Source organism: Pinus tabuliformis, chromosome 2_1 (genome assembly GCF_031772625.1).
Source record: "Pinus tabuliformis cultivar Carrire ecotype Pingquan chromosome 2_1, CPIR1, whole genome shotgun sequence".
Taxonomy (NCBI): Eukaryota; Viridiplantae; Streptophyta; class Pinopsida; order Pinales; family Pinaceae; genus Pinus; species Pinus tabuliformis.
Genome location: NC_142299.1, coordinates 869,128,405 through 869,154,520, shown reverse-complemented (window position 1 = coordinate 869,154,520; position 26,116 = coordinate 869,128,405). Strand labels below are relative to the sequence as shown.

The 26,116-nt window shown below is 39.3% G+C and overlaps 1 protein-coding gene across 2 annotated transcripts in view; it reads left to right on the top strand.

The window, feature by feature from the left end:
- SFC (ARF GTPase-activating protein) overlaps positions 1 to 26,116 on the top strand; it is a 332,752-nt gene that overhangs the window by 173,263 nt on the left and 133,373 nt on the right. For both annotated transcript variants that reach the window (XM_089403430.1, XM_089403429.1), the window contains exons 6-7: positions 7,529 to 7,573; positions 8,789 to 8,854. In XM_089403430.1, the coding sequence (XP_089259556.1) occupies positions 7,529 to 7,573; positions 8,789 to 8,854 (111 nt within the window). The remainder of the gene's footprint in view (positions 1 to 7,528; positions 7,574 to 8,788; positions 8,855 to 26,116) is intronic.

Below are 26,116 nucleotides of genomic sequence, written 5' to 3'. Positions count from 1 at the left end.
TTGACTTGGATTACTGGCACTATTTTGTAGACAAAATCGCTGATTTTGTTAACCTTACTGAAGAATAATTTCTCATAAAGAAAAGTTGCTGGGTTTTTTCACAAGGTCGGGTTTCCCAGGGTAATATTTGTTGTCTTTATTGTGCATGGCTGCCTTTCTATGATCTTTACTATTTCCAGTGCATCTATTGTTAAGATTTTTTGAAGTGTAATTATTCAATGATGACAGTCACAGGTCCTCCTCAAAGTAGCCTTCATATCACTGTCCACACATCACTGTTAAACACATTGTCATAAAGCTCAGCCACACATCTCTGTCATAGAGGCACTGTCACACATCAATGTCATAGATCATAGAGGCATTGTCACATCTGTCATAGATGCACTGTCACACATCATAGTGCCAAATTGATGATACACATCACTGTCATAGAGCATTGTCACACATCTCTATTATAAGAATAAGATTCACTGCCCAATCATCCTCGTAATAGGAACATGAACCATTTTCCAATCATCATTGTCATGAGGGATTTGCCATATGAGGATACTGTCATACATCTCAAGGGTCTGCCATACATTTAGGTTATAAAGACACTGCCATATATCAACATCACTGCTATACATGATTGTCATATCACTGCTACACGAGTGCCATACTTCACTGCTATAGATGACTGATATGTCACTGCTAAACACATAAGATTAGGGCACATAGAAACTGCTCAAGTTAGGCCGCAAAGATCTTCTAACAGACATCTTAAAGGTCACATAAATGATACCCTAACTGTAGAGGGTTAGGGCCAGTAGGGCAGCATTACGATGTGCCAAAGGGACTGCATATGAAGACATCATAACCTTGCTAGAACAGTCCCCTTCTTAACAGAGAAAGACAACATATAATTAGGAATAATTGCAAAGGTCGTTGATACGTACAGAGATAAAGCAGATATGTCCACAGAGAAAGGGCTTCATTTGACTCACTGAGATGGGCCATATAGATCCACTGAGAAAGGGATGCAGGACTAGGTTGCATTAGGACAGAGGTAAGAATCTTTTGATCCTCAAAAAAAGGAGGCAACACAAAACGGCCGCATATATGAACCACAGAAAAAATGCCACATTAGGTCTCACATATACACAGAGAAAGGTCGCATAGAATAGGCCACAGAAATGACTAGGCCACAGAGATGACTAGGCTGCAGAGAATAGACTGTAGAGAAAGGGCCGCAGAGAAGACTAGGCCACGGAGAATAGGAGAATAGATCTTCAAATGCCAACAAATCGAGCTGCCTTAGAACTAGCCACAGACCATTCGAAATTACCACACATGAAGTCCAAGTTGAAGGCCTGAAATGAAGAAGTGTTAAATTTGGCAACTACGGCCAAACTCCACCTTGGACAGCTCATATGATGGAGATGATATTTTTGTTGGATTCCTCTTTCCGAGAGGTGTAGGATTGATCTAAAGATCATCTCATTCTGACATATGTATAACAATGTCACATGGTTCGGGTTCGAGTTCGGGTTCGATAGTGATTAGGTTCGGTTTGATTTCGAATTTTTGGATGAGGTTTGCCATTAGGTTCGTCTATATATAGACACATATATTAATTTAAAATGAATCATAGGATAAAATAGTAAGAAATCAACATCAATAAACATAAAAAATGCTATCATGAACTTGGAAACTGCAAGGATAAATTACAAGCTTGAGTTGTGACATGAAGTTATGAGTTTTGATCTATGGACTTGGTCAATGGCTATGAGGTTCGCCGAACCTCAAAATTTTTTTAACGCTCGCTAAAATTCGAACCTCAAGGTTAAAGTTCGATAAACCTTGTGACATAGATGTATAAATGGAATTATGAATTTATTTCTTCTATGAACAAATTGTCAAGGTCAGCCAGTGATCTAATGTAGGCTCAAGAAGCCCAAAAGTCATGTCTCTTCACCCTCAACGTTGCAGATAAATAGGAGGAGCATCTACCTCATTTGGACTTTCATCATCTCACGCATATCTCTCTCTCTCCACATCTGATTGGTTCGTACGAATTTCAGGGCAGCCTTCTTCTCCTCCACACGTGCGAAGGGTTGACTGCATTTTCTGTTTTCCTGCATTGACCAAGTTGCAGCAAGTTTGACCAGCATTGACCGGCCAACATTTGACCTTGTTTGACTGCATTTTTCTTGGGAGAATTTCTGTTAGGGCAGGCTGCATTCTTTGGCACAGATTTCAAGAATTTTTGGGCAGGGTGACCAGCATTGACTGCAGAGCCTTTGACCGCAGGTTTGACTGTGCGTTGACCAAGTTTGACCAATTTTTTCAGGGCTGTTTTGGGCTGATTTAGACTGTTTTTGGAGGCCGAATTGACTGGGTTTGACCGAGCTGATTTGGAGGAGTAATTCTGCTGATTTGATCAGCAATGACTTTCTGGTTAGAGCATCGTGTTGATTGCAATATTGTACTCTCTCTGCTGAACTTTTGAAGAATAATAAGAAGACTTGATCAAAGGGTTTCCCCGCATTGGGGTTTTTCCCTGGCATCCGCCAAATATTGTGTCCTCTTGTCTTGGCTTGTCTTTTGCGTTTTATTTATGTTCTATCTGCATTTACTATCATGTTAATGTGATTGCTAATTTGGAAATTGATATTGGGCTAATAAGAAAAGTTGAAGTAAATTGCTCTTAAGCATAGAACATACTACTGTTATCTAAAATTAACATGGTATCAGAGCTTAGGTGAGGACAAAGCCCAAGCAAGAGTGAAAAGAGCAATCACTAAGAAGAGAAATCATTGAGATTTGTTGGACAAGGACAAGATTCAATGGCCTTTGCATCTTACTTCAAACTTGATGACAAGCTCAGTGATAAGTTTGATTATCATGCATGGAAGATGGCTCTTGATTTGACTTTGGAAGAGCAGGATGTTATGGACTATGTACAGGGAAAGATTACTAAACCTCCTTCAAATGCACCGACTGCCGCTAAGACAAAGTACAAGAAAGGTGAAGTCAAAGCTAAGAAGATCATCAGGGATTCTATTAACAAGCATTTGGTTGCATACATCTCCGATTTGAACACATCTAAGGAGATGTATGACAGGTTGGTTGGCATGTTGAAAGTTAGCAATGCAAACCAAGTCCACGGATTTTTTCCCATCAACACCTTAAACAAATTCTCCACAGTTTTTTTCTAGTGTTCTATCTCTGACTCTGGAACTTGCCCTTCCTCAGCTTCCATATCTACACACTCCAAATTCAAGTGGAGACAATGGGTGCACCTGAAGACGAAAGAGGGATATGACCATAGTACATAATTCCACCTCATATATAACAAATCCTCAATGCCTCTACTGAGGCAAGACTCTGAAAATGCCATTAAGACTAGATGTCCACGGATTTGAGAACCTGCAACAGATAGGGAATTCTTGATACACAGGACAACCGAGCTTAAGAAATGATGTTGCGAATTTAAGAATGGCAGATTGGGGAAATTCAATAGGATTTGTAAATTGAATAATCCCGAATGATTGCAATTAATACCAATGTTTGAACCAAACCATCTTTCCATCCTTCTGTGACTGATGTGCTTGGAAAGGGATGCTAAGTACTCGGATCGACCATGTGAAAGCATGCATTCATAATTAGTACCGGGTGGAATAGACCTGTTACACCGTTCTAGTCTGTCTTTCATACAATGGCTTTCAATTGTGCTCTTGCAATTCAAGGAGCGTCCAAAACTGATTTTTGTCTTATCCATATGACACCTATGATTATATTAAAGCGCTTAAACAAAGCTCCCTTGTTCATTGTTTAATACTAGTATTCTGGGATCAAGTGCAGCCCCTCTATTAGCCATTTTGTCGGCATCTTCATTTAGGTGCTGAAGGATATGGAGGAATGAGACATCTTCAAAGTTTTCTAATTGCAATGCTATTTTTCTTACTGGGATTGGGAATGAAGAATATCGACTTGATTTCGCCTTAGAGATCATCCTTATAACTATCATTGAGTCCTTGAGAACTTTCATTCTTCTTATTCCTTTTCTTTTAGCTATATGTCTAGGCCTTTAAATAATGCCAAAATTTCAGCTTGGTTGTTTGTCGCTGAACCCAAACCCAAATCAAATCTAGTCTCTGTTTGTTCTTCAGGGCAGAAGATCACCCATCCCACTCCTGCCACCCCTAATATGTTATTATTTTAACCTAAATGGATTTCTTTATATTCCAGATATTATTTTGGAAATTATATTTATGAGCTGGTTTAGTTGTCACATTTGGTATTAGAGCTTCGTTTTGGATCCCAACCCTTGGCTGCCAGACCTTTAGTCAAATTTTTTATGCCCTTGGCAATGTATCTGTTGGCTTTTGGCCACAACCATAACTATTCAGAATTTCTGTAATTATCTATTCTTTTCTACAATAGTTTTTTCTAATAAATGTTCATAATTTCTATTGAAGAAAAAGTTACATTGTCAAGAACAAAAAGAAGAAAAATAAAGGAAAAAAGATAAAAAATATAATATTTAAAAAAAGAAAGAGAAAGAGAAAGCTCTATTCACTTCAAAACTTGAAAGGGAACCATAATTCAACGAGATAAAACTTCAACAAAAGGAAAATTAGAAGAAAATCAAAAGAAAAGTCTACCATCCATTTAGTAAAAGTAATACTACCTGCAACTTTGTTAACATAGCACGATTGTCCATGAGTTCTGGTTGTTGGTAGCTTCATATATATATATATATATATATATATATATACAACTTTGTTAACATAGCATGATTGTCCATGAGTTCTGGTTGTTGGTAGCTCAATTCTACTTAATATGAAGCTACCAACAACCAGAACTCATGGACAATTGTGCTATGTTAACAAGGTTGTGGGTAGTATCCCACCTTGTCAAAAGAAACACAACAACGATTGAGGGAGTCATAATATAGGCTACACACAGGGTAAACTGAGTACTATGCCTGCTATAAGTTGCACAGACATTTCATTCTTGACTACTATGAAACTGCGAAAAGGGGCTCAGTATATCCAAAAAATCATTTGATTCATAAAGAAACTTTGGCTCTGTTGATTGCCACTCCATGTTAACGAGTTACCCTAGGGACTAATTCCCCTTCCTAGAAGCCTGTTATGAATAAAATATATAAATATATAAATAACTATAAATAATAACAATCATAAATAATGAATAATTAACTAATAATTAGTGTTGAAGAGTCATGTCTCCAAGGACATGACCATTCGTGAATGGGTACCTACCTAGGTATATAATTGGGACCCTTAGTTGTAATCAAATCATCTCATATCTTCTTGTACGTATTGTTGATGTTCTATCTACAATTACTGTCAATGATGATAAGACATTGAAGTAATTGTTGCAAGCATAGAACATACCATAAAAATTAACATGGTATCAGAGCTTTGGTGGAGAAAGGCCTCAACGGAGTGTTAAATTTTTGGGGTTGTTACAATCTTTACATACAACATATTTAATTTTTTACTCCTACCTAAAGAATGCAAAGAATTCCAGGTAAATATGTCTAATCGCCAAAATATAAAGAATGCAATGAATTCCATGAATTATGGTGGGCAGTACTTCCAGGTAAATATGTCTAATTACAAAAATATAAAGAATGCAAAGAATTCCATGAATTATGGTGGGCAGTAATTCCTGGTAAATGTTTTATTACCAAAATATAAAGAATGCAAAGAATTCCATGAATTATGGTGGGCAGTAACTACTGGTAAATATGTCTAATTACCGAAATATAAAGTATGTATATGCTAATAGTAATTTTGTTTGAACGCTCTTGAAGACTATATCTGTCAATATGGAATAAGGCATAATTGAAAATATATGATTCAAGTATATGTTCTTTACAGTCAGTATGCTCAAATAAGATTGGTTAAGACCCTCTTTCATAAACCTTAAGTGGCATTGGCAATAAAGAGGTGACAAGATTGAAGAGCTTTCAACTTGACATATTGCTTGGTTCCTAGCTTGATAAAGGTTTCCATGCATAACATACTATAATGTGAGAACTAAGTTTAAAGATTGATGACTTCTCGAATCATTGGAATGGGAGCTATAATGGTAAGATAAAACTTACTTTTCCTCATTTCCTCTAGTCCTAGCACTTGATAAATAAGCATAGGAAAACCATAAGCCATTTATGGTTTACCATTCTACATACTACAAACCACCAGCAGATTATTCTCTGCCACTGTTCTTCACACATTCCTGGTCACATATCTGCAGTATTTCTGCTACAGCGCTGCACTTATTCTCTGCCACTGCTCTGGATATATTCCTGCTACAGCTCTACATACAATGTATGATACACCTGTCCCGAAAAAAGGTACATCCCATTGATTTGGCTGCTAAGTATGTATATGCTAGTAGTAATTTTGTTTGAACGCTCTTGAAGACTATATTTGTCCATATGGAATAGGGTATATTTGAAAATATATGATTCAAGTATATGTTTTTTAAAGTCAGTATGCTCAAATAAGATGGGTTACGACCCTCTTTCATAAGCCTTAAGTGGCATTGGCAATAAAGAGCTGACAAGATTGAAGAGCTTTCAACTTGACATATTGCTTGGTTCTTAGCTTGATAAAGGCTTCCATGCATAACATACTATAATGTGAGAACTAAGTTTAAAGATCGATGACTTCTCGAATCATTGGAATGGGAGCTATAATGGTAAGATAAAACTTACTTTCCTCATTTCCTCTAGTCCTAGCACTTGATGAATAAGCATAGGAAAACCATAAGCCATTTATGGTTTACCATTCTACATACTGCAAACCACCAGCAGATTATTCTCAGCCACTGTTCTTCAGACATTCCTGGTACATATCTGCATTATTTCTGCTACAGCGCTGCACTTATTCTCTGCCACTGCTCTGGATATATTCCTGCTACAGCTCTACAATGTATGATACACCTGTCCCTAGAAAAGGTACATCCCATTGATTTGGCTGCTCTTTAAATATGCTCTGCCACAAATCAAAATGTCTATTCACCACCTCGATTTGCCCAGTTTGTGTGTGATAAGTAGAGAGAGCTATACTTCAGCTTGCTACCTAGTTTCTGGAACATAAACTGGCATGCTTGCTGTTAATGAGTCTGCAGGGTTCAGCAAAGGTCATGTATGGTATCTCTAGTAGCTGGCGTGCATGATTCAAAGTGTTTTTAAATTCTGGTCTTGTTAAATGGTTAAAAGCTATACTTGAGTTTGGTGGTTTTCCCTGGAGTTCTGGTATTAAAATTATGTTCAAAGAAAATCTGGGGATGTGCTTTTAATGCAACTATACTTGTTATGATATTCTTGAGTGGGTTATGAATACCGAAATGCTAAGAAAATTACTGTTTTATTTTTCTCCATTAACTGAAGATTGTAGAGTTTCTGTTAGCTTGAAGACCATTCTTGATTTTATTGCTTCATTTTAACTGTTATAACTTATGAGACAAGTAAGAGTGAAGTATTTTGATGAACTGGGGAAAATTGATGCAGGAAGTTCGGAAGCGCTTTGATAAAGCCAGTCTTCACTATGATCAGGTTCCTTATTTAGCCTTTCTTGTTAAAGGTTTGTTTGAAGTTGCTTGTTTGTCAGGTTCTAGTTTTGCATGATAAGGAAGTAGAAACAGGGAAAGGAAATGTGAATTCTGGAAGTTGAAACAGATAAATCACAATTGCAGTTTTCAGATGGTTCTAAATTGAAATATAACCTAAGATTGCAAATGAGTTTTTAAATATTCAAAGCTTGGTGACTGAATTTGGACTATACTGGAATTTTTTGAAATTGTATTCTAATTGAGATAATCATTTTAAAAGAACCATTAATCATTTGAGCCTCATGGATTGCAATTGGCAAATGTTTCCTTTTCATGGGAGCTGTAAGTTGCTCGTATGATCAACAACAGCACACAAAAAAGAAGTGAAACATTATGACATGTAAAGCTGTCTGCATCTGCATCCTTCAGAGAAACAGTGCTCTTTGCAAAAAAATAGGGGTCACTGTCAGAAGAAATTACCTTGACAGAAGTTGGCAACCCCCTTTAGTCTCTTAATACCAACCTTGCTGCTTAATTAACATCATATTTTTGTACCTGTATCTCATCCTTTACAAGATAAAGGGACTTTTTGTAATATTCATCTTTCTGACCAAAACATTAATTGACCACTCAATGCTAATTAAATGCACTTGCCTGTATCAATGACTGAAGCCTACCTGCTGTTGCTGATCCCAAGTGAGTCAGTTGCACCATGTAACATCCAAGAACAAACCAAATGGAGACAATGCTATAGGGTTTCCATGATCTTTTTGTATTATAACATTAGTAGACAAATAACTATTTCAATAAGATGTACATGTCACCTCTCCAATACATGCCACCTCTCCAATAAGTTTAATATGTACATGCAATCACCTTTCGTCAGATGCAGTTCGCTCGCTGTTCTTTGTTTACGATGCACTTTGGTAACACTGTTTAGGTAGTATTGGGGAATCGGAATGTTGGTTGCAAGGCCAGTGTTAAGGTTTAGATATAAGATATGCTATTTTAGAGGCTTATTCATTGTTGAAAGGTGTTTTCAGATAAGACATCTATTGTGTTCTCGATGCATACCCATGTTATATTGTGAATAATATGTAAGGCTGTAAATAAGATTGAGATAAATCATGGTAGTATATTTTTAGTTCAGTCTTGTTATTTAACTTTAAAAGCTTTTTGTTTTCATATATTATATAAAAGTGATGTAATTTTGCTGTAGGCTCGTGAAAAATTTCTATCCCTGCGGAAAAGTACAAAGATGGACATTGTTACAGAATCTGAGGAGGTAATCATTTCAGTTTGGATTAAAAAAAAATTCAACTATTAGAAATTGCAAGCTTTTAATGGTAGAAAGTAATGCATGATGAGATGTGTATGGTAGAGAATCCATGGTTGAGAAGGAAAAAATTATCAGTACTGTTGATAATGATGCATCTAATCCATAAGATGTGATGAAATCTTATCATTGTAAAGCTGTAGTTTTGACCTGTTATGGATGAAATGATTCTTTATTCCGAAACCTGCCATATGTCATAAAAATTCTAGAGGAGTTGAGTCATACTAAATAGATATTGACAAGTTTTGACCAGGACTAATGACTGAAAGCTTATCAAATGAATGTACCAGTATTGGAATGTAAGAATAGAAAACTGCTTTTTACTAATGCCTTTGTGCATTTTCATGGTGACCTCTGGATTCCTGAAATCATCATATGCTTTCTGACAGTTCTTCTTTTTCTCATGCTTTCAATGCCTATCCTTTTAGAAAACATACTGGGTAGTGTCACCCCTCTTTCACTAGGGGTACTCTAGAACTTTTTGGCCACACCATATAAGCCAAAAGAATGCACCTTATAGCCTTTTAAAGCCATGTGGGTGTGTGTTACATTTGTGAAAGTGACTGTCAGATCCTTGTTGGGGTGGACACCCATGTCTACTCCCGGTTTTGTTTTATTCATGATATGACTGGCTTTGTGGCACTGTTGACTTCCCCCTGTTAGGAGGTAACTCCCTGCCTTAATGGGTATTCTTATACCTTCGGATGGTGTTGCCAGTATCATGGATTAGACACTACTAGGAATCATGGTTTAAGGGAGCACTTTTGTCATAAATCCTTGTAAGGGCGATCACTATATGTATTTTTCCCTAACAATATCCCTTCTGATCCTAGTGCACCCCCTTATCCCACATGTGCCTTGTGTATCTTTGTAACGAACAAGGTTCGTATACGCAACTGAATATTCAGAATATCTAAAACATGTAAATATCTATTATAGGACAATAATGTTTATATATATAAGAATATTGAATGTCAAGAGATATGATATTGTTGGACACCTAATCCGCTGAGGGTTATGGTGTAGAAGTTGAACAGTCACTAGAGTCCAAGAGGCCACTTGGAATATGAAAACCAAGGGTCATAAGAAATTGTATTTATATGTAAATCTTGTTAATAGAATGCATCTCACGCTTATCTTATCTCCTGTCCATTATTTGTGTGTTTGTTTAACATGGTGTCAGAGCAGGCATACCCCTGCCCTGCCCATATTTGAGCCATTGGTTTTGTGGCTTCCATGCATGTCAATTATGCCATTTCTGCTTAATGTTCATAATGCTCCATTAATTTGTTGTCTGTCAGAAATCTGTTCCCTCTCCTTTGCGTACCTGTCTACTGGCAACGTTCACCTGTGTTATCTATCTTCCAAAACATTCTTTTCTGTGGAATGCTGTCAGTCTGACCTGCCTGTTGATCATACCTGCCTCGTTTCATGAATAGAAACTTTTTCTGCTATTCTGGTCAACCCTCCAACGTTTTACTGAGCATTTCTATGTATTGTCAAATCTGCAGGTCTTAATTTAGAATTAGTTCTGTCCCTAATAACTCCTGTGTCTTTTTGCAAAATGTGCAGTCTCTAAGCATCAATTTGTATTCTCTGTGCGTTAAAACTCCTATGAGCAACATAGAACAATCATCCCTGCATAGTGGATTTTCTTTGCATTGAATCTCTGCCCTGCTACTTCTATTGGAGCATCCTCCTCTCTCTCTGACCATTAACGCGAAACATCTTCACTATTTGTTCTCTGAAACGTCTCCTCAATTTCCCGAGTAATAGGACTAAGTGCAGAGAATTGAAAAAAAAATTCGAAAATAGTTTAATGGCTACGTGCTGAAGTTACAAGAACATCCAGTTTTCCAGTACATAGGAATTAAAATTCACAAAATTCTCATGTGTTGAAGCAGTTTGCACTAGAGACAACATTGAACTACAACGTGGGTGGAAGCGCAGGATGGATTGTTCCAAGTGGCAATGCCAAGCTCTACAACGATTGGGTTAAGGCCATGACCTTTAAGTTCAGTGATAAGCTTCCCTTGGATTGTATGATGTGTCTGCCTGCTAGTATTTCTCACAATCTCTAGCATGAATTCATGTTTACTTACTGCATCCAAGTCTGTCTAAGAATGTCAGAATCATTGAGTTTGTGCGCAAGACCTATTAGGCACGTACCTTGGTGCACTTGAAGATTATTCATTAAAAAAAGTGTGGACCCAGTTGCTTCTTATTTGACAACATTGTCATCTTTTGAGATTGTTGGACGTTGTTTCTTCTATAATAGCTTTGCCATTACTTGGAATAATGACCAATAGACTGAGCGAGGCAGATGAGGTGTGACTGGCAATAAAATTTTCATTATAAAAAAGCAAAACCGACCCCTGGCGAGCAAAGAGAAAAGAGAATGATGAATTTTGGAGAAGCCAATGACAAGCACATAAGAATGACCTTAGAGTAAGATGCCATTGAGCCATCAGTGATTGGGAATTTGTATTAGGCATTATTGCATGAGTTGCTGGGGACGAATAGAGCTAGTACTGCCTCCACCTGTGTAGTGGTGTAACACAAAGATTTGCCTTGGTTCATCATTGAGAACAATCCATCTTTGGCTGACTTCATTTGCATCCAAACAAAAAAACAGAGGAGGAATGAAATTAAAAAAAAAAAAACAGGTGTTTTTGTTCTTGCCTCCACATAGAATAGTGTTTTCGTGCAATAAAAGCGTGACGGGAGGCCTTTTCCCTGAAGGTGAAGCGACCTATGTGAATTTTATAGGAAAGATAAAACTGTACGATGTCCATTTCTTTAAACGAATCAAATGCAGTTTCGTTGCCAAGTGTGCCAAAGTTCATAGGAGTTAAGTTTCAGACTATTGAGAGAGGGGTAATGGTATAAAATTCATCAATTTTTTGGTTTCGATTTCAAAAAATTAGTAGATCCTCCGTATACTAGTTGGAAAATCTTAGTTCCATTACTGCACATCTCTTTTTCCCTGCCAAACAATTTTAAGAACCACATTTCAGTTTTTTTTTTTTTTTTATCGGGGAGAAAAAACATAATTTCATTAATTGGTGAAATTACATGCTGTAGATGCCCTTAAGCATATGGAAGACTGTGACCGAAGTCAGCTGTTTGTAGTTCAGAGATAATTACAAGAAGACCCCAAGGGGTGTACTGTGCTACTGTGCGAATACAAAAACCAAAATGTCACCCAGAGGTGATGACTGTTCATGAACAAAAGCTGTTATTTACATCATTTATAGAAACCTGTATTTATAAACAAAATTTGCTGTGAAAATTAGGGGCTGTCCCCCCTCTGAAGATCCCTGTCTATGTATGGCCTGTGGAAAAACTGGTAGGTTCTTTCTGGTGTATGTTCAATAATCAGCCATTCTCCTATAGGACGATTCATCGCCTCTTTCGAAAGCTTGTCCGCGCTTTCATTTCGCTCCCTGTAGATGTGAGAGCATGAAATATGATCAAAATGTGTTTTAAAAAAAACAATTTCATCCATAATAGATCTTAGTGAATAAGCATGGCATGTAGCAGTGTTGTTAAACCAGTTTATCACATTCTTTGAGTCCCCATATATTTGTATATTTCTGCACTGTTGTAGTATAGCAAAATAAATCAGGTGTCGAAGAGATATCAGTTTGGCATAGTTGTTTGTTCCTTGGCCCAAGCCCATACTAATCTGGAAAAAATGTGAATCTGTGAGATGGAATAGGATGCCACCCCCGCAGCCCTGAGCTTGAGCAGCCCCATCGAAATATGCCCAAGGCTTTGACTTGTCTATCTGCTCCTGTGTTATAATCCTGGGTCTATTGTTGTTTTCTTCTGCTGGTATTTCCTCATATCCCGAGCATATTTTGGGTGGAACCATGTTCCAATTTACAGGCTTGTCTTGGAATATAATGAGATTATGCCCCAGCCAAATATGCCATGAGACCAGGAGGGGCAAATTTCTTGTCTTTGGTTCGGATGCTTCTCCCCACCACGAGTCCCAGGCATTTGGAATGTCTACTCCTTGCCAGATCTTGTTTATATTTAGTGATGTAAGAACTTGCTCCCATATTGTCTTAGTAATGGGGCAAGTAAGAAAAAGATGATGTGTCGATTCCTCCTCCTGATGGCAAAGTATGCACCAAGTAGGTCCAGTGAAAGCCCTCTTTCTTAGATTTGTTCCAGTGGGTGTTTTATTTTCGAGGATGTTCCACATCAGAAGTCTTGTGCGAAGGGGGGCTTTCAATTTCCATATGTGCTTCCACCAACTTTTCATGCTTTCTAGCTTTGTATCAGCTATAATGATGTCATAGCCCTGTTTTGAGGAGTATTGGCCCTTTTTTGAATGACCCCAAATAAGTTCATCATCATCATCATTTAGTCTGACATGAGACTCTGTAAGGGCTTGAATATAGTTTTTCCATGACTTGTCCCATTCAATAGGAATGTTCCAGTCCTCACCAGAGTGCCAGGCTTGAAATAGAAAGGAAGAGTTTTGGTGGTCACCGAGTTGTTCAATGTATGTGATGCCTTTGTTATTTAGAAATGTGATTAGCTCTGGTGGGAGTTGGTATGAGTTCCCACTGCCAGTCCAGGGATCCATCCCAATACGAACTGATGCACCATTTCCTATTTTCCATATGAGTCCATCTTTGATAATGGGCAAAGTATTTAGTATGGCCCTCCATATGACTGAGATTCCTTTTCTGCTCCAGGAGGGGCGCCTTATCCAATCAATAATGGTGCTGGGCCAGATATATTTGTGAGCTATCACCTCCGACCAGAGGCTCTTGTGCTTTAGTAAAAGCCACCCCTGTTTAGCAGCCAATGCTTGTGCAAAGGCAGGAAGTTGCTTTAGTCCCCAACCTCCCCATTTTTTGGGAGTGGCGATTTTGTTCCATTTAACCCAGGCAAAAAGTTTCCCGTCCTTTCGCCCCCTCCATAGGAATTGACTGCATGCTTTTTGTATTCTGTGAAGAATCCCCCTTGGGATCCATGCCAAAGACATCCAAAAGACAAGAGTAGCTTCCAAAACTGCTTTGATAAGAATCAGTCTTCCTGCCCTTGATAGGAACCGATGACACCATATATTGATTCTTTTCTCCACCTTGGTAATAAGCCAGTTCCAGTCTGCTATTTTGTATCCATCAGGTTTGAGTCTGAAACCTAGATACTTCAGTCCATCCTTTAGATCTAAAACCTGGAAGGGAAAATTTTGAAGCGAGAGCTGTATTTCCTGTTGAGTGCATTCCGAGAAAGAGATGGTAGACTTTCCCTTATTGATTTCCATCCCTGTGGCACTGCTGAAAAGTTTTAAATCCTCATTCATGGTTGTAATGTCCTGAACACTTCCACTGAGGAAAATAAGTATATCGTCCACAAAAAGGAGATGGGACAGATTGAATTGTTCAGTGATCTTTAATCCCCTGAGCCTCCCCAATCTCTTCTCAGAATCAATCAGTTTACTCAGTCCTTCCATAACCAGTAGAAAGAGTAGAGGGGATAGAGGGCATCCCTATCTTATACCCCTATCAGCTTGAAAGGAGTGAGTAGCAGACCCATTGATGAGGATTGCAAATGATACAGAGATACATCCCATGATCCAGTTTGTGAATGCCAGGGGGAATCCCAAATGAGTGAGGATCATTCTGAGGTATAACCAGCTGACTTTGTCAAAGGCTTTTGATAAGTCAATTTTAAGAGCCATCCCTTTGAGCTTTTTTTGTTTGATTGAATGAAGGGCTTCCTGAGCCGAGCCAATGGCTTCCTAGATATGTCTGTGGTGTAGAAAAGCAAATTGTTCCTAGGAGATATGATCAGATAAAATGGGCTTGATGCGATTGGCGATGATTTTGGCTATAATTTTGTAGAGGCAATTGCAGAGAGAAATGGGCCGGAAATCATTGAAGGATGAAGGAGAGTCAGATTTAGGGATTAGGGCAATATAGGTGAAGTTGAGAGGGGCATATATACGACCCAGGGTCCTACTTTCTTCAATGACCGCAAGAAGATCCTGCCCAATAATATCCAGAAATGCAGTATAAAATTCAACAGGCCAGCCATCCGGGCCTGGGCTTTTATCTCTCTTAAACCATTTAAGAGTGCCCTCTAGTTCCCCCATTGAAACAGGTTTTAAGAGATCTTCAATGCCATTCGGGTCCATATATCTTGGGAAATGACCTGCCAGATTGATGATATCAGGGAGAGTGGTAGCTGTGGGGGCTTTGAACAGACTTTTGAAGTGTGTTGTTCCGAGCCTTGCTAGCTGAGAGTGAGTGGAAGCCCAACCTTCTTGTTCCATGGGCAACTGCCAGATGGTGTTATTTGCTTTCCTACCATTGGCGAAGTTGTGAAAGAATTTTGTATTGCCATCACCAGCTTGTAGCCAAATAGCTCTGCTTCTAAGCCTCCATAGCTCTTCCTTTTCCAATAAGATCTTTGATTTCTGAGATTCCAGTTCAACAAGGTGAAATTTTGTTTCATTTGATAGGAAACCATGTCCATTTTCATCAGTTAAGGAGGCAATCTGCTCTTCAATGTCCTTCAGAGTCTGCTCATCCCTCTCTTTCTTCCTTTTGGACCAGTCCATAGTAAGTCTTTTGAGCTTGTTTAGGAGCCCATAGAAATCAGCTGCCTTTCTCTGATCCCTGAGAGGGGGTTGAGCTCGCTAGAAATCTGAGACTAGTTTGATATAGTCTGGGTCTTTTAAGAATGCAAAATTAAATTTGAATGGGGCTCGAGGCTTCCTGGAAGGACCCGAAACTTGAAGAAAAATGGGAGAATGGTCTGACAGGCCACCCGAGCCTACCCATTGCCTGAATAGGGTTAGGGTTCGGAGGAGCTCTTCATGGATGAGAAATCTATCCAGTCTTCTTCCCAGGGCTGCATCTCCAGTTCTCCTATTATGCCACGTGGGCATTTTCTTGTTCATGGGCACATCAATGAGTCCATGGTTCTCTAGGAGTATGCCCATTTGATCTGAGAGAGGGTCGATCTGAGAGTGATGACCCCAGGATTCCTCATTTCCTATGGAAAAATTTAGATCACCTCCTATGATGGTGGAGCAGGTGATAAGAGTACTGTCCAGGATGGATTGCCAGAATTCAAGTTTGTTCTGGTTGGGAGCATAGATGTTCATGATACGAATATTTTTCCCCAGATCCCCAGTGAAAACATCCATGCCCAAGAAGCCCTTCCCACCCTAGGAGGAAATCACTTTAATCGTTTTGGGATTGATGCCCATAGCAAGACCCCTCGATCTGCCCACTGCATCCAAACCTTGGAAGTGCCATCCCGGGAGGAGGGAAAGTAGGGTTCAGGAAATCATTTCAGAAGGTCCGAGGGTTTCCTGGAGGAGGAGAATGTCACAGCTGGAGTTATTCAGGAGACGCTTGAGAGCCAATCTTTTTTTGGGGTTGGCTAGTCCCCTACAGTTGAAGGAAAGCCAGATCATGGGGGAACAGATTCAAGGGGCTCTGATGCTCTAAGTGCCCTTTCAATAGTGGATTGGCGGCCCTGTGCTACATCAGCCACCGCAGATTTGATGGCTTTAGCAATCTTAGAAGGTCTACCTCTGGTAGGCTTGGATTTGGCTGATTGGGGAGGTATACCCAATCCAAGAAGGGGAATACTGTGCAGAGGTCTAGATCGCAGATTGTAGGAATGGGGCCTCGATGCAGAGGGAGGGGAGGAAGGGAGGGTAGGGGGATTAGACCCACGAATAGAGGGAGGTGTAGTTGAGAAGATGGGGGGAGGAGACACAATGTCACAATTTAAGGGGGGGAGTGTGTTTCGAGTAGAGACGGGGGGAGATGAGGGAATAAGCAAAGATGCATGAACATTATTTAAATGAAGAGCAGAGGAAACAGGAACAGAGGCATTACTCGTTGTAGGTGCTGCTCCCACTGCAGACTTGGAGCGCGTCCGAGGAGGGGATGGAGATGACTTCCTTGGAATTTTTGTATGCTGAGTCAAAGCACCTTCAGCTTCCTTGGAATTTTTGTATGTGAGTTGAAGCACCTTCAACTTCCTTAGAATTTTTGTATGCTGAGTCGAAGCACTTCAGCTTCCTTGGAGGGGGCATGTCGAGGTAGCTGTTCGTCCATGTTCAACTCTTCCGATAGACGGTGTTTGACCCCACGAGTAGCCTCCGGAACCGGTGATGAGAGTAGCGGGCAATCCTTGTACAGGTGCCCCACTTTGTGACATCTTCGGCAACGGAATGGCACTCCTTCGTAGTCTAGGTTCTGTCTGCGCGAGAAATGCCTCCAGTGAAGGGTAATTTTCTCCTCCAGGCCCTCCCTGGTATCAAGGTGAACAAGGATCCTGGCCATAGTCATGATTCTGGTTTTCTCGTAGGACTGATCATGTTCAAGATATGTCCCCAGGGCATCGCCTATACGCTTGAAGACCTGAGGGATCCAAAATTGCATGGGTAAACCAGGCAATCGAACCCAGATAGGTCCCGCTCCCAACTGTTCTCGTTCCGGGTCGAACAAGGGATCCCATCGCTTAAGGAGAACTGGGGCCATCTCAATGTGCCAAAAGCGGGATAGGATCCAATCCGTGTACTCTTCTTTGTGGAACCGGAGGGCAAACCAACCACGGGCCAAAACCCTGATGATGGGGAGTTCCTTTAGCAGTGAACCCCAAATCTCCATAGTCCAGTGGCGTAGGCGCTCAACAGAATAATTCCTACCACGCACACGCCCGACTAAGACCTTCTTTGCCGTGTCAGATACATCTCCCATCGGAACGTCCTCACCGAAGGTCAGGTTGATGTCTGTATCCACAACCTTGAGGCACCTACCCTTTTTCGGCTTATCTGTGCGGCGACCTGTGGGATGTTCTCTTAACAAGCTCCTGCAACCCTGAGAGGCACTGCGGGGCATTGACGGGGTAGATTTAGGGTTTGGAATGGGGAGCTGAAGCACCCAGAACGAATCGACGAGTTAGGGTTAAGGTTGCCAGACACAGGGGGAGCAAATGAGTGTGCAGGATTGGGGAGGTTAGAGGGTCCAGCCGGTGTGCAGGAGGATGAAGGCGCGGTCAAGGGCATGGAGAAAGGCGGAGGCTGTTCCAAGGGTGAATCAAAGGTAGGGGAGGACTGAAGGCAAGTGCCTAACAAGTTAAGGGTAGCTGGAGATAGAGGCGGGCAATCTAACCCCGGGAGGTCTTCAATGTGAACAGTAGGTGGAGGAGGTTTGCCAGTGGAGCGCGGGTGGAAAGGCTCAGACCGTGCATCTGTCAGCTGATGAATTTTGGCAGACCGGGGACCAAGTTCAGATCCAGGTTGCTGAAGTGCCCATATGACTTGGTCGGGATTGGGGTCCGCCTCGTAGTCCATGAGGTCTTCTGCGTCCATCGGGAAACAGTGGTTATTGTCGGCAAAACAACAGGGGAGTGATAGCCAAAACGGGGGTTTAACCACAACAACACAGTAAAAAACGTTGAGTCCGTGACGGTGGGTAAACCAGACCAGGAGAGGTTGGGCGTTGTGAGTCAGCGGGGGAGGTAAGTATGAGAGTGGTCAAAACCGTGAGGTTAGGCCCCCCAGACCACCATGGAAGCCACAACGGTCGAGCTGAACTAGGTCTTCGCCATTGCCCTGTTGGTCCTTCTCGTCATCACTCAGAAGCACATTTTAGTTAGGTGCCTGTTTGCCTCTGTATTAAGTTTGTTGTGGGAAGCTTTTCTCAAGGAGAGGGCTTTATTTTTGTTAACACAATGGCCAAATTTGATGAAGTATTAGAGTTAATGAATACTCTGATACTCTCCATTGTTGATGGGATGGTAAAAGTCAGCAAAGCTTGTCTTGCTGACATTAGAACAAGTCTACAAAATGCACAAGAAAAAAATGAGTTTTTGTAGCTTGAGACACAACTACAATAAGAAGAGCTACAACAACGTAAACATCATTTTGAACTTGTTTTTGTTCAGAACATTTCTCTCCTTGAGATTGAGGCAAATTCCCATCAACTTCCAGAAACTAATCAAATCGTTGAAAGAGCATATTTGCATGCAGATGCAGAAGTTTAGTTTGCACTTCCTAAGTAGATCATTAGACCTAGGGAAGAGGTTGTCAACAACAGAAACGTAACAGGTCTTGGATATGGGAAGCATGTGTCCTTTCATATTCCAGATTATTCCAAGCCCATTCAATGTCAAAGCCAGATTTGGAAGAGTTCTAGGAATTGCACTATAAGCGTTTTAATGTTGGAGGTCATCCTTAAACCATCACCGTTTGAGACCTTGAGTTCGCCCACCTTATGGCATATTTTCAGAGAGCACATTCAACCTTTGGTTACCACTCTTGTTTTACAACTCTCTTCTTGGACTTGTATTTAATATCTACGCCTTCGGATTAAGGAGGGAATGCTAGACACCTAATCCACAAAAGGTTATGGTGTGGAAGTTGAACAATCACTAGACTCCAAGAGACCACCTGGAATGTGAAATCCAAGGGTCATAAGGAATCGTGTTTATATGTAAATCTTGTTAATAGAATTCATCTCACGCTTATCTTATCTCCTGTCCATTATTTGTGTGTTTGTTTAACAAATATGGTATGTTGTGGTTACAAATGAGGGCCCTGGTTATATACTAGGCAAGGTGCCCCTTCACTAATAGTCATGTCCTTTAGGACATGTCTCTTCAATATGCTAATTATTTAGTAATTATTACTTATATGTTATGTTTATAGCTAAGTTATCGGAAACACCATCTTGAACTGCTGAAAATGCTGTTCCAAGTTTTCGAAATAGAAACCGATACAATCCTCGTCTAAAACGCCTTGGGAACGTTTTTGAGCCATTTCAAAAAATTGGAACCAACAGATCCGAAAATGGGAACATTTCTAGGGTTTTAAATTTTTTTGGATCTGTTTATGGAAATCTAGAAACATATCCACCCTTAACAGGTCAAAAGAAATCGGGGAATGCCAAGTTAATTTCCATCTCCAAGTTGGGCCCTGTTGAAATTTGGTGACTCAGGGATGAATTTTTCCCAGAAGAAATCATATCTTTCAGTTCTGTTTGAAACACCTATAATAAATTTTCATTTCTGACAATTCTAATATGACTTTCCAAAAATAGTAAGTCACATCTCAATTTGGAAGTGACTTTCCAAAAAATAGAAAGTCATGCCTAAATGATCAAGGATGATCTCGACATATGGAATCCACTTTAAAATCAAATCAATCATGATTATACAAGTCAAGAATTAATATATTTATCCTTACTGGTATTATTATTATAATTATGATATTATTATTTATAAAATAGTCTAAAGTCATTCACCTTTAATGGTTTAATAGAAATGAATTCTCTCATAGATTAAGTGAATTAAATTGAGAATCTCTTACTTGGCAAAGGACTTTCCAAAATTAGTAAGTCACATCTCAATTTGGAAGTGACTTTCCAAAAAATAGAAAGTCATGTCTAAATGATCAAGGATTATCTCGACATATGGAATCCACTTTAAAATCAAATCAATCATGATTATACAAGTCAAGAATTAATATTTTTATCCTTACTGGTATTATTATTATTATTATTATGATGTTATTATTTATAAAATAGTCTAAAGTCATTCACCTTTAATGGTTTAATAAAAACGAATTCTCTCATAGATTAAGTGAATTAAATTGAGAATCTCTTACTTGGCAAATCAAACCCATCTCTTAGAATAAAATAGTAACTCCTCACTTAAGAGAATGTAACTCTCCCTCACTAATTAAATGTATGGCCAAAGTGTAACTCCTCATTAATTGCACTTGTAACTCCCTCATTCAATTCGATTTGTAACTCTCACCAAATTTTCTCTCATGTCTAAGTGTAACTCTCTCTCTCACTAATTCGAACTATAACTCTTTAAGACAAGTGTACCTCTCTCTCTATTCTTGGAATGAGTTACACTTCTCCTCAAGTAACTCCTCCCTCATGGAATTCGATTCTCCTATTATTGTCTCAAGGCATGAATTCATTTTGTAACTCCTCCTTCTCATCTATTTAAGCAAGAGCAAGTGAGAGTTGAGTGTAGCATGTTCATTGTGAAGAAGGAGAGCAAGTGTTGAGTGTGTGCAAGAGAAGTGTGAGAACTAGTGAAAAACAAGAACAAGGGAACAACTGGAGAGAGTGTGAAGTACATGATTTGATTGGATCAAGAGAAGTAGGAGATTCTTCATGATTGATTCATTTTCCTCATTCATTGCATCTTTCCATACTTGGTGCTTTACGACTTCTTCAAACGTGCAAGTTTTATCTTGAACAATAGTACTCATGGAAGCCAAGTACCCTTGATACCTGTTAGGCTTCTTATTTTCGCGAAATGTCCTTCTTGGAGAAGTATGTGTTTCAGCCTCTTCGAGAGTATCTTTGAGCCATAATGGTCTTTTCCTTGAGGTAGGGGATCACCAGGTGGTGGATCAGTAAGATCCATTGGACCATCAACATCAGGCATGTAGAAATTTCTCATTTCCCACCCCGGTTTTCAGTTTCTCCTTATTTCTCCTGTATAGTTAAATGCCCTTTTCCATAGCCATACATTTAACAAGCTGGAAAAAACAAATTTGCTGAAAACACAAATTTTGGAAATTTTACAAAATGCTGGAAATTGCAGAAATAAAAATCAGCAGTAATAAACAGCCATTAAAACACATTTAAACACTGAGATTTTTGGTCAATGTGACCCTGGAAAAACCCCCTACAACTCTTGGGGAAAACCAGTTTGAGAGCTCTTCTTTATTTCTGGAAAATGCCTTTTTACAGTAAGAGAAATATTCAGCGAAAATTAGCAAGCAAACTTTTACAACTTATCTCAGCCTTGCTGAAACTCCGCCCTGCTGAAACTCCGCTGTACAGATTTGCTGAAACTCCGCTTTGCTGAAACTCCGTTCTGCTGAAACTCCGCAGCTCACTGTCCAGAAATCAACCTTGCTCTCTTGCTCTCCTTCTCTCAATCTGCTCATGAAAGAATGAATGACCTTTTCCTCTTTTAATCTAACCCCAAGTGACTTTTGGGTGATCCAAGTGACTTTTGGGTGATCTCTAAATCCAATGGCTGAAATAGATTGAGATCTAAGGCTGAGATTAAATGCTCATTTAAATCTCACTTTTTATTTTTTAATTCACCCCACTTTAATAAAGACCCACTTAGTCATTTATTTCCAAAGTCACTTTTCCTTTCTAATTTTTCATTGACTTTATAAAAATCACTTTAAAATTAGACTTAGTAACTTTATCACTTAAAGTCACTTTTAAATTAGATTTAACTTTATAAAATTATAAAATCACTTTAGGAGAAAAATTAAATTCTTTTGGACACTTTTCCCTAGGCCAAAGATCAAAGCCTAAGGGAACCACCTGTCCTCCGGTACCAAATTTCAACACTCCCTCTTACCGAGGAAGGTGTTCCTCACCACACCCATCTTGTCTCTGAAGTAGACATGCTTGCCCCGTGGTAAGGCTTTGGTAAGAATATCTGCAACCTGCTCATCAGTGGAAATATACTCAAGCTTCACAGCTCCCTTCTTAACATAGTCTCTGATGAAATGATATCTGATCCCGATATGCTTTGACCTGTCATGAAATACTGGATTCTCCGTGAGTTTAATGCAACTCTGATTATCACAGTAAATCATTGAAGGTTTCAACGGCTGACCAAATAAGCCAAACAACATCTTGCGAAGCCAGATAGCCTCACAACTAGCTAGACTGGCTGCCATATACTCTGCTTCCGCTGAACTCAGTGCTACTGACTGCTGCTTCCGGCTAAACCATGACACTACTGCTGAACCCAACCCAAAACAACACCCTGAAGTGCTCTTCTTATCAAAAGCATAACCTGCCCAATCAGAATCAGTGTATCCTGCCAATCTCACTCCATCTCCCTGCCTGTAGTCCAGACCATAATCTACTGCCCCCTGCAAGTACCGCAAAATGTGTTTTGCAGCCACCCAGTGAACCTTCCTAGGCTCACATATACACTGACTCATCGTGTTGACTGCAAAACAGATATCTGGTCTAGTGTTGACCAAATACATCAAGGAACCAATCAGCTGCCTGTACAATGTGGGATCCACCAACTCGGAATCCGAAGCATGAAGCTTCTTCCAGTTGGTGATTATCGGTGTCGACATGGGTCTGTTGACCTCTACTGGTCAACTACCCATGCAGTGCATCCCGTTTTTTTGACAGAAAGAAGCAGCACCTGATCAGCATGTCCATGCCATCCTACCATCATCAGCAGTTTCATCTTTCTGATTGTAAACCCAGTCTGCATGTATTAACTGTAAATAATCTTAGCAGACATGTAGTCATGTATGTAATTTGCCTAGGTGGACCTAACTTTCTGATGATAATCTATGTCCCGGAAGGTTTTTTGTCTCACCGATCCACGGATCGGCAGAGTTTTCCTTCAAACCTGACCCCAAAGCCGGGATTGATTTTGTCATTAGAACTTTAGGAGAATCCTAGTGTGTTGATCTGCTAGATTATCGTTGTGTCGCAGAGCTGGGTGTTTTGTGAGGGTCTGTATTAAATGGGTTTGTCCCTTAAGATGTAATTTTGTAAAAGTCATGATGTAATGTGTCCTGAGGGTCGAGAAATGTTGTAAATCCCCTCATGAGTCCTAGGTCCTAGGTCCTAGGTGATGTTTCCAACGGCTTAGTTTGATGATCCATCTTAAAATGAATTAAAAAAATTAAAAATGAATAAAAATAATAAAATAATAAAAAATAATAAAAAATTAAAAAATGAAGCAAAAACCCTAACTAATAAAATAATAATATTTTAAGTTAATAAATCGACGGATGAGATCAAGAGATGTCTTGATCCTCATCAACGGTCGAGATCAGTTCTACATGGATCACCCAAAACTAGCCGTTGGGATCATTTCCTTTATATAGGGTCTTAGGGGGTCATTTCAGATCATCTGATCTGTGAGTCTGTACCGAAAGCTCTCTTGTAAACTGATTTCTGATTAATAAAAGACTTTGGGGTTCAAAACGTGTTGGTGTTGCTCTCTGGAATTGCTGTGAGATCTGTAATTTTCTGCATATTGCAGTTTTCAGCCATTAATCATAGCTAGTTTTTAGAGTAGTGTGAGCACAGGTATCTTGTTCACCTGCTAGGGTTTGAGGGCTGCTAGGGTTTCTGAAATAATGGCAGGTATCTCCATTATTTCCTGAGATCTAGCAGCTTTCTCTCTCTCTTTGCTGATGGTTGCTTGAGATGTGCAGGAAAACATTTTTTGAAGGAAATTTTGTGGGCGTTCGGGGAAGTTCTCGGCTGAACCAGCCAACTCCCGCAAGCACTTTCTGTGCAGAGCCCAGCTGATTTGTTCCCTGGGTTAATCATTAAAAGTTTCTTTTTCTGTTTTACATTGAGAGATTTTCGTTCTGTTCACAGTGAAGTTCAAGTTTTTCTGATATTGCGAAAATATTACTGCTGTTATAGCTAAATCTGGCATTTCAGGGGCCAAAATCTGTAAATTATTGGGCTGTCTTAGGGTTTCAATTTTTCTTCTTTTCTAGGGTTTCATATTTTGTTCAGTTTTCATTAGGGTTTTGATTATGGTTTTCTGTACATATTATTTGAGCGTTTTCACCATATCAGGTTGCAGTTAAATTTTCAGTGAGGACTAAATTGTCTTTCGTGGTGGACATACTCTGCAGGTGTCAACCCTCTGGCACAAATCTGCTTCAAATTTCATCTTTCTGCGAGCGAGTGCCATGCATGAAACCGTATCATTCATATTCTCGTCCATCTCCAAGTTCGATTGCTGGCCAGCTACTCGAAGCCGCGAATTGGAAAACGCATCAAAAAAGACTCTCGCTCTCAGCCATCACGCAGAGGGTAAATCACACTCAGTTAAGATTTCGTTTTGGATACGCCAGGTGAGAAAACTAATCCAAATCGAAACATTTCGAAGCAGCATCCGCAGGTAAGTGTATTACAGGTAAACGCATTGATTTTTTCGGCTATAAGCTTTCCGCCTTTCGATTGCATGGTTAATCCTTGGTTTAAAGTTGCAGTCTCCGTCCGAAGTGAAAGCGTGGGCATCATTCCAGCAAACGAAACGATCTTCATCTGTCACGGGTTCATCCACACGTTTTCTTAACGCAGCATCGATGTGAAACTCTGCCATCTGCTATGCGTCTCAAGAAATCATTCTGTCCATACACCTGCAAATACACAAAGAAATCGAATCATACGGAACAGGTAATCGAAGACAATCAGATAAACGTCAGGTAAGAGTCTCCAGTCATGCGTTTGCAGTGAGAGTGATGATCGAAGTCGTTATGCAGCGTTCAGGTGATTTTTCAAAAAACGACTTGAGCATTTTCCTGTCGAAAACCCTTTCACGCATTTCAGTCTTACGTTTCTGAGTTGTATAGCATATGCAATGCGTGGTTACGTCTTCAGTTTTGAGTTATATGAAGGGTCGCGTAATTTTTTTTGGGTTAGGGCTTAGCCATTTTCGAATTTTTCTTCTTGGTTAAATTTCAATTGTATGAGTTACGTCTTAGGTTTTAGTGCTTTAAATTTAAGCTTTTGTTATTTAATTTTTTCAGGATTTGCAAAGGTTTTGTTATAAAATCAAAATAAAAATAAAAAATGTGTTAGTTGGCGTAGTTTAGTTTGGGTTCTGCGTTTCGCATTTTAGGTTTTAATTTAGTGTAAGGTTTTTATTTTAGTTTAAAGTTTCATTTTTATATAGTTAGATTTCAATTGTATTTCAAATAAAAAAAAAAAAAAAATCAAAAGATTTATTTAGATTTAGTTTTATTTGTTTAGTTTTAGACTAATTTTTTTTTAGATTTCCTTTTTTAGATATATATATAAAAAAAAAAAATAAAAAAAAAAAATAATAATAATAATAATATTGTGGAAAATTTTAGATCAAGTTATTTTCGCGAATTGTCATATCTTTCTGAGATCTAAATTTTCAGGTCGAGATGCGAAATTGATATCTGGTTAACGGTTTATAATTCTTGTGGTATTTTAAAGCATTTATCTTTTAGAATTTTCTGTTGCTGGATATCGTTTTGGTCATTCTAAAGAGCATTGTGTTTTCGCTGATGATAGATGATTGCTGTTCATGGTCCATATCTTTTTTATATCATTTAACAAGTAATCGCTTTAACCACAATCTCTTAAGGCACTGGTCTGCTAAATCTCTAAATCCATCTAGTGCTTATCATATCGTGTATCG